This window comes from Danio rerio, chromosome 1 (genome assembly GCF_049306965.1).
Source record: "Danio rerio strain Tuebingen ecotype United States chromosome 1, GRCz12tu, whole genome shotgun sequence".
Lineage (NCBI taxonomy): Eukaryota > Metazoa > Chordata > Actinopteri > Cypriniformes > Danionidae > Danio > Danio rerio.
In genome coordinates this window covers 11,722,556-11,732,524 of record NC_133176.1, presented here as the reverse complement: position 1 = coordinate 11,732,524, position 9,969 = coordinate 11,722,556, and the positions used below count along the sequence as shown (strand labels likewise).

Genomic DNA, 9,969 nt, shown 5'->3' with positions numbered 1-9,969 from the left:
CAAATCGCTTAAAAGCATCAAATATACTCCCTTTTTCAGATCAATTAAACACTTTAAAAAATTTACTACATTTTTAAAGTCAACTAATCACTTTATATAAAAGGTGAGTAAATTTGATACATAGTTTTTAGTTGACTACATGTATAGGGAGTAGATTTTCTGCTTTAAAAGTGATTAATTGACTTAAAGTGAGTAAATGTGTCAACTTTTTACAGTGAAGATATGCTGATGATGCTGTATTACTAAAACGAAGGTTACGGTTTGGTCTAAAACTGGGCCACACATTAGAAAACAAAATAGTCAAATAATATCCATGCGACAGCAACAAACTAAATTAATAATCTATTTACTGCTGCCTAAATAGAGCTTTTGCTTTTTCCACTTTTATATAAACTTTTCCAAATACTTCACAAGTTTGACTTCTTTTTGTTGTTGTAGTTGCTCATACATTTCATGTTCCAGGTCAGGGTTCAATTTTAAATAAAGCTAAAAGTTATGATTTCTTCATATATGGAAAAAAAAGCCTTATTAGTTATTTTTACTGTCATACGAGGCACTTTTCTGTCAGCAAATTGGCCACAGTCTCATTCTAACACAACGCTTCAGCATATTTGGGTGACGCCACAGTGATGTCTAGAGGTAATTGACAGGATTAAAAATGGTTTAAAAAGTTTCTGTTTAATTCCTGACAATGCTGGAATTTGTTTCTCAATGCTTCTTCTTTGTGTTCAGTGTTTAGGAAGTGGATTCGTAATAGGAATGTGAACAGACTGGATACAAAAGTGAAGCACTGCGAAGATAAGGAAAAGGGGAGGAAAAAAAACACACAAAGAAACACAATTTGGTAAAAAGCATTCATGACACGTTTCTATGGAAGCTTGTTTCCACCATCTCACAAATCTGACACAAATCTCCACTCACGATCTCAGATCAGCAAGTTACAAACTAGCGATTCTGACTTTTTTTCTTACTACTAGTAGCTTGAGTTGCAACAGCTGCTATGTCGGCACCATTGCCCAGTGGTTAGTGCGCCGGCAGTGCGGCAGTGCTCAGGGCATTCCAAATCCCGGCTCGTGGGACTTTCCCGATCCTACCCCCCTCTCTCTCACACTTCACTTCCTGTCAATCTACTGTCCTGTCAAATAAAGGCAAAAATGCCCCAAAAAATCTTTATAAATAATAATAATAAATCGAGCTGCTAACTTTTCCCCCTCAAAATATTCAAAAGAAAAGAGTTTACGTGTGGTAATTCTTAAGGCTTTCTCAGATCTGGGTTTATGTTGTACAGTTCTAAATTCTGACTTTCTGACTTGGAATTGACGAGTAAAAAAATGTCAGAATTATGAGATAAAAAGTTTATTACGTTTATTAACCTTTTATTCTAAGGAAGAAATGAGCACCCATCTAATTCACCCCTAAAACAAAGGGAATATTAAGTATTATTATTATTATTATTATTATTATTATTATTTATTTTTGTTTTTGTATAATTAATAAAGGTTTTGGGCCATTAAACATTATCAAACCTATGTATTGCATTGATTTTGAGGTGAAATATTACTGACTCTTTCCTCACAGGTTTTCACCCATTTAGGCAGAGCATCAAACTATGAACATGTTCTCCATTTTCTTGTCTGTTGCTCTCCGTGGATGAATCTCTCCTATGAGTAGTTGTGTAGCGGTTCACTGATTTTCATGCAGGCCCAGTGTAAAGCTCTGACTAAAGTAACCAGCACCAGGACAATGAAAAATACCCAGGATGCGTAAATGCCCTTATATTTCTGTGCTTTCAACCATGTACCAGCCTATATAGAGAGAAAGAGAAACAGATACAAGAGGACTCCTGTTAGTCTGAAATGCATTTAAAAAAAAGAGAAAGAAATCAAAAAATGCTTTATTCTTACAATCAATCCCGCTGTTGTTATGACGAAGATCAAACACAACAGGAAACATATCAAACTCCGTTTTCGAGGGTACCTCTGGCCTATCGATGAACTATATGGATAAAAAAGAATTGAAGTTCGTGCAATTATTTCATTTGTAGTTAATGTAACAAAGCAGTACTGAATAGAGACATAAAAACGTACACTTTTCTGCAGTGTGGACAGCGAGCCAATGTCCGATCTGTAAACTCTGTCCACTAAATCAACAATGGAAACACAATTGATGAGAAAACGAATCAATAAAGAGATTTGAAATGATTTTTTTTTTAAATGGATATGAAAAGTTCTTACCAAGAAGGTCTTTGCACAGTGGCCACAGGAAACTCTGGCTCCAGTAGGCTGAGGATTTGGACTCCCTGCACCAGGATTAACTGGACCTAAATTGATAACTCGCTTACTATTCCAACAAATAAAAAAAAGAGACACAAACATAGAAATTGATGCTCCTTCTTTAAACTCAGCATTAAAAATAATAAGACAATTTTACAAAGCACTCTTTAAGCCATCAAAAAGAAAATTAATTTATTAATATATATATATATATATATATATATATATATATATATATATATTTTTTTTTTTTTTTTTTTTTTTTAACGGAGAAAAGATTTTTTCAACACATTTTTAAACATAATAGTTTTAATAACTCATTTCAAATAACTGATTTATTTAATCTTTACCATGATGACTGTAAATATTTGACTAGATATTTTTCAAGACAGCTTAAAGTGACATTTAAAGGCTGAAGTAGGTTAATTAGATTAACTAGGCAGGTTAGGGTAATAAGGCAAGTTATTGTATAACGATGGTTTGTTCTGTAGATTATCGAGAAAAAATATAGCTTAAAGGGGCTAATAATTTTGTCCCTAAAATGGTGTTTAAAAAATTTAAAAACTAATTTTATTATAGCCAAAATAAAACAAATAAGCCTTTTTCTAGAAGAAAAAATATTATCAGACATACTGTGAAAATTTCCTTGCTCTGTTAAACATCATTTGAAAAATATTTAAAAAAGAAGAAAAAAAAAATCGAAGGGGGCTAACAATTCTGACTTCAACTGTATATATTCTTAAGTTGCTAATAATATCATCTTTAGCCGATTTTACATCTATGATTTTCTGTTTACCATCACACTTAAAATACAATATATACAATTATAAAACATAAATATATTTCTACTGTTCTGTCTGGTTCTTGAATCTGATTGGCTGATAGCTGTGCGATATTCTGCCAGTAACAGCACTTGACCAGCCTCTTCATTCTTGTGAATTACTCCGCCCACATACAGCAACAAGCAGAGGACACTCTACAGTTTGACAAATATTGCTGCTGTTGGACAACATAATGTACTTTTGAGGCTTTTTAATCGCAAATGTAGTTGTTTAGATTAAAACTGTGCAGTTTATTTATAAAAATAGTGCCTATTTTAAAATATTTATCATTTATGAGAGAAAGCGCATCAGCGTTCATTAGCCTGTCTTTGAGCAAACACGGTTGACGATGTTCATTCACAAGATGGCGACAGGATGCATAATAAGCCCTAAAAGAAAAATAGCACAATTTCAAACTAAAGCTGATCAAATCATTATTAAACAAGTAATAGACATTCTAAGTCGATCTCTCTCTTTTGTATGTTGTAGTACTGTATTCATACCATTGTAATATTGTGATCTCCCTATTGAAAAAGACAAATTCTGGGAAATCCCTGTAGACTGATGGCATTTCATCCGTTCAGCCTTATAATCTTAAAATGTCAGCAAATTGATCTGTTTTGTCAAAATTTTAGACATTACCCTAAAGAATCATTCAAATACTAGCTCTAAATTGACATTGATTAGCATTAGCTAATGATAGACCAGCCAGGAACAATCATAAGCATGTGATCCTCTAGAAATTAGTTTGTAAATAAACTTCACTAATCATAAATATGAACACAACACTGGACATAAGAGCAGTTTTTAGAAACCTATACCTAACATACTGGAGCAGTAATCCAACTATACACAACCTAAGGCAGACGTTACAAGTAGTTTTGGGTAATACAGAACAATATTGAGCGTGATATCAGATTAAAATGCCTCCTTAATTCTCTCACCAGTAAGGCCGAGGACAGGCGATCCTCTGTGAGGTGACTTTGCAGATGAGCAGGCAGTTACACGGACACCTCACATACTTCTTTCCCGCTGGAGCGTTCTTTATAGGCTAGAGAAAAAACAGGAAATGATCTTACAGTCTGAACTTTCATTTTTCTGAAAGGACAGTTAACCCAAAAAGGAAAGTTTGCTGGTCATTTCTTGACCCTCGGGCTATTCTACAGGTGTCAAAGCCAATTCCTGGAGGGCCACAGCTCTGCACAGTTTAGTTCCAACCCTAATTAAACACCTGATCAAACTAATTGAGTACTTCAGGCTTGTTTGAAACCTACAGGTAAAGTTGCGATCACACTGCACATTTCTCCCTATCGACTTCTGTTCATACGCACACTGCGTCAGACCGGAACCGCAAGTTCATGCGTCAAGATTTGCAGTTCACTGCAGTGCAAAGTTAAAGCTAGGTGAACTCTGACCTGCCAAATTGCATCACTTGACTGCGTGAGACCAATCGCGGATCAAAACATGACCTCTCTGGACAAAAATTTTAAATATACACAAATCGCTCATTTTTTAAAAATGTCTAATTATCTTGTTTAAGCCCGCCCCTTTTCGCAGAGCCGTACAACAGAATTTCGCACGCACAAAATCTAGTGTGACCGCAGCTTTAGGCCTACTCACACTATGCTATCCGAACTATGGCCAGGCCCGTTTCCCGGATCGTTTGAAAAGTGTAAGTGCTCTGAATCGGGCTCAGGCACGGTTCACTAGGCTGGCCTTGGTCCGGTTGGAAGAGCGCGGTTCACTTAGGCTTTGACGCAGTACATCCATACAAACCCCACCCCTATACCCAACCATCATGGGGGGATGAGCAAAAGGAGGCGTGGCACCAAACCCCACCCCTATACCCAACCATCATGGGGGGATTAGCAAAAGAAGGCGTGGCACCAAACCCCACCCCTATACCCAACCATCATGGGGGGATTAGCAAAAGAAGGCGTGGCACCAAACCCCACCCCTATACCAAACCATCATGGGGGGATGAGCAAAAGGAGGCAAGGCACCAAACCCCCAATGAATATCACTGCATCCAATCCCCATGCATAACATAAGCAATCAAGACTCGGAAACAACACACCCTTTATTAATCAACAAAAAATAAATACGTTTTTCAAAAATCACTAATTTGAATCCCCAATATCCACAGTTGCAGCCTAAAATGCACGCGAAATCAATAGTTACAATGTTTATTTTGCTAGCCCACAAGGTTATTCTTAAGGTGGATAAAAAGTGTTTGTTTTGGTAATCTTCAATAAAAGACTATTGGTTGCGAGATGTGACTTTTAAGGGACTGTTTCATATGGATTTATTAATCATTCTTACGGTTCAATGAATGCAAACTGCCGTAGTTTATTAAATACGCAAACCCCTCACTGCACGGCAGCTGCGCACCTTCAGCAGACCTCCTCATTCCTGCAGCATGAGGGCTTTATGATTGTTCATGAGCGCCAAAAGTGGCGAAATATCGGACTGCATGTCACTGCATAACAAATGACTTAAATGATTTAACTAGAGAAATCTCCACTGTGCTGAGTAAGAGCGCTTACTGAACAGAATCGATGACGTAAGCGTGCCCAGGCACGTGTTTTTTAAACAATAAATGTTTTTTAAACATTAAAAAAAAAATTATCAGTCACAGGGAGAACATGGAAACTCCACAAAGAAATGCCAACTGACCCAGCTGGGGCTCGAACAAGCGACCTTCGTGCTGTGAGGCGACCCACTGAGCCACCGTGCAGAAACATCCAGCAGCATAATGAGCTGCTTTTAACATCTAAAAATGAATGGAAGTGAATGAGAACAGAAGTTTTGAGCCAAAAAATAAACGAAAAAGAAAGCTCCGCCCCCTACTTAATATTCAGTTTCAGCAGGAAGTACATCAACATGCTGAAATAACAGTCTCAGCAATTGTGGAGCTCAATGTAAATAGTCACCTACATCTCGAATTGACTGTGGATAAATCAACAGTAAAGTTAAATTTTGGGTGAACTGTCCCTTTAAATCTGTAACAGGTTTCATCTCCTCACTAATCACTGAACATGTGATGAAAGGAATCCTAAATGAATGTGTTTGTTGACTCACTGTAGCCTCATTGCAGACGCCACATTTGACCACATGCTGGTGGATTTTGCCCTCCACGCTAATAAGCGACTGACAGACTCTGCAGCTGATGACAGGAGCGCTGCTGCTCTCCGGAGAGCCCAGCGGGGAGTACGGTGGAGGAGCTTCTCCCAGCATTGGAGGAGCCGACGGGAACACTGCGAAATCTGGGGGAAAATGACTGACTTCAGCGAAAAATGACAATTTCCTTTCCATTCAAGTATTATTAGTGTTGCATTCATGATGTCAAATCACACAAGACTAATTCAGCAGGGATTCTCCTGAGGCTTTCTAATTTTCAGTCATCCAAGAGTATGAGGTCTGTTGGAAAAAATTCTCATTGTTTTCTTCTACAATATAAACTGCATAGACTCATAACTCAGACTATTTTACTAATAAATTGAAATTATTATTATAACAACCCACAGGAATACATCTTGTAAGTCAGCAGTGAGTTTGACATCATAGCTGCAGTATGCATTAATAAGTAAATGTCAGTGAAACTTTCTGGAAAAGAATTATTATTATAAAAAAATACTAAATATATTCTTAAAGCATATTCAACTGGGGGGGGGGGGGTCAGCTAGCAGATATAACAGATAGATAGATAGATAGATAGATAGATAGATAGATAGATAGATAGATAGATAGATAGATAGATAGATAGATAGATAGGACGAAATCTGCAAAACAATAAATAAATATGCAAATATATAAATAAACCAGTAAATAAATGCAAAAATTCCTGCATAAATAAAACATTAAATAAATAAAAATGCAATTAAATAAAGTAACGCTTCTTGGGGGGAGGGGGGTAGTTTAGCATTTTGTTTTTCCTAAAAAAATTGTGCAATTTATTTATTTATTTATTTATCTGTCTGCACTATTAATTATTTATATATTTATGCAGGAATGTGTGAATTTATATATACATTTATTTATTTGCATATTTATTTATTATTTTATTTATGCAGGAATTTATGGAATTATTTACTGTATAAATTTGCATATTTGTTAATTAATCATTTTTGCAAGCTTCGTCCTCCATAGATAGATAGATAGATAGATAGATAGATAGATAGATAGATAGATAGATAGATAGATAAAAAGGTTAAAAAGTAGTCTCTTTTAAAATAAAAATATTTATTCACCTGTATATATGCATTAAAACATTACTTTGACAACGAAATCAGGTAAACAAAGAATATTTTATATATGCTTCATACACAACATTAATAATACTGTACATATTTCACCCTTTTATACAAATTATCTTATATATATATAAATTGTAAATATGCATTAATGATAAGAACAGTGTGCCTGAAATACGACAGATAACAGAAAATATTAATATTAATAAAGTAAATAAATTAACTAAAATCTAATCGTTCATTCTTTTCATGCACATTCACTGTATTTTTTTGCTTGCAAAGTGAATCAATTGAAAGGCCAATGAACAGCGTTTATTAATACTCCCGCTGATGATTACAGTCAATAACACTCAGACGGATACACTGAAAATAATCCGAGGGCAATCATGATTCCTTTTGTCATGTGATTCAGGTGAACTCAGTAATCGGACGCTAATCTATTTGTGGTGAGCTGACGGTCTCCAGATTACAGATTACTGCACATTGAACCACATGATCAACATATGCACTCACTGTGCGGTGTGTACAATAAATGACAACACAATTCATAAACCGCAGGATTCTCAAATCCTGCTTATTCAGATAACGTGAGCGTAGGCATCATTGCCAGTGGATCTAAATAGTACTTTACAATTCGCATATGTTCAAATATACTGTGGATAGCAAAATGAACATGCTGTAAATTACAGCCAGTGTCAATCTGGATCATGTTTGACTCACTCTGCGGTTTGCTGATCGGTCGGTAGGGCTCGTCTCCCAGTGACAGTCCCGTCATTCCATCGCGACCGTCCAATAGTAAAGGTGATCGTTCCCCGTCAGCCATACCGTAAACGGGCACAAAATCTGCAACTAAATCCTGATGCTGATGTTTGTCACCGGTGAATGTTGTCACGCAAAGCAAAAAAAAGTGATGCGTGAAAGTAAAGCTCCAGGAAGCGTCAGAGAATCACATGATTTCTGCTATCAGGAAGTCGACAACAAAAATAACAACACTAGCACGTGACCATAGATTAGGCCAATGAGCGGCGAGTTCGCAAGAATTGAAAAATTTATATGATCCCATTTTAATTAGCTGTCGCTCATTTAGGTGTGCTGTGCTTTGAGTGAAATATTAATGTCCAGCTCTCACTATAGACGCCTTTAAAAAAGAAAAAAGCTGACTGCATTTGTGAATGTCAAATATTAGGAGCAGATAAATGCTTTTTATTTACAGTCAGGTCGCTTAATTATTCTGTAAAATAAGATCATTTGTGTCATCATTGCAATAACTGTTGTTTTAAGGGATAAAATCATATTCAAACACATAGCAGGGTTATTGCAGGCTTCACCAGTGAAATTAAAGACCCATTATCAAGGAAATTTTACACTTATACAAAGCTAAATGTTAAGGATTTTTTTGGAACAGCCCAGTTGGAAAAGATCAAAAACTGATTATAATTTAATAGATTTAATAATACAATAATGATAATCTAATAACAAATATTGGTCAGGTCGGTATCCTTAGCAGTAAATAAATGGAGAACATTTAAATGAATTCCTCTGTAAGGCAAGTAATAGTGTTAATGCTATTTTAAAATAAAATGTTTTATTGAGATGGATTGTTGGTGATCATTTGAGTGTTAATGGCCAGATTAGGCAGCTATACATGACCAAAGGAAATTAAGACCTGTTAAAAAGATTTAAGACCTACAACACTATATTTCAGTAGATTTAAGACTTTTTAAGGCCTAAAATATAGTTTTTGAGATTTAAGACTTTAAGACCCCGCAGATACCCTGCATAGTATAGAGAGTTAATATAGTAAAAATCTTGTCAGGCATTTTCAGAACTGTAATAATTAAATAAAATATTAAACAATTATTCAAGAAATGTTGTCATTTTAAATATTTATACTTCACCAAAATCCTTTAAAATGTCTGTAAACATAAACACATTCAAAAGTTCCCATTTGTGAGCAAGTACGTTTTCATGTTTTCATATTTAACAAAAACAAAACAAAATATTATAATAAGTAAATTTTTACATAAGTTTACATTTTACACACACTTGGCAGATTATTTCACGTGATTTCACATTATTGTTTTTCCTATTATATTAATTGAATTTTTTACTTGCATTCAATATAATTTCTATGTATAAGATCACTTAACCCTTGTGCACTTTTTAAATTTACTACTCTTTTGTTATGTTTGGGATAAAAACATCCACTGAATTAAACTGCTGTAAAAATACATAAACTTTTCAATTTTGAATTCTGAATTTCTCAGTCCTGATCAAAACTACTAAATGTTTTTTTTTTTTTTAATGACAGGATTTTATCTCTTTAATTGCCAAGTTCACAAATGATGTTACTGATTTGGGGGAAGAAAAAAAAAAACACAAATTACATATTTTCAATATATAAAGCAATCGTGGACAAAAACATTTTTTTTTACCTTTTGTCACAGTCTTGGACATGTGAATGATTAGTGACATCATTGGCTTTGATGCATTGTTAGATTTTTATTTGTTCTCCCGAATTTACTTATGGTGGCTGTTTTTGCCCCATTGACTTCCATAAGAACCACATTTGATGGTGCATAAACACACAGTCTTTGTTTTCTGTTTACTCCGTGTAGATCT

General features: G+C 35.0%; 1 protein-coding gene across 1 annotated transcript; it reads right to left on the bottom strand.

The window, feature by feature from the left end:
- Positions 1-1,348: 1,348 nt before the first annotated feature.
- Positions 1,349-8,285, bottom strand: pip4p1b (phosphatidylinositol-4,5-bisphosphate 4-phosphatase 1b). The gene is made up of 7 exons (NM_001159921.1): positions 8,068-8,285; positions 6,176-6,360; positions 4,039-4,145; positions 2,235-2,340; positions 2,088-2,140; positions 1,905-1,995; positions 1,349-1,805 (listed from the first exon to the last, which is right to left on the bottom strand). The coding sequence occupies exons 1-7, from the start codon at positions 8,168-8,170 to the stop codon at positions 1,662-1,664; spliced, it is 789 nt and encodes a 262-aa protein (NP_001153393.1). The 5' UTR covers positions 8,171-8,285; the 3' UTR covers positions 1,349-1,661.
- Between the last annotated feature and the right edge of the window lie 1,684 nt (positions 8,286-9,969).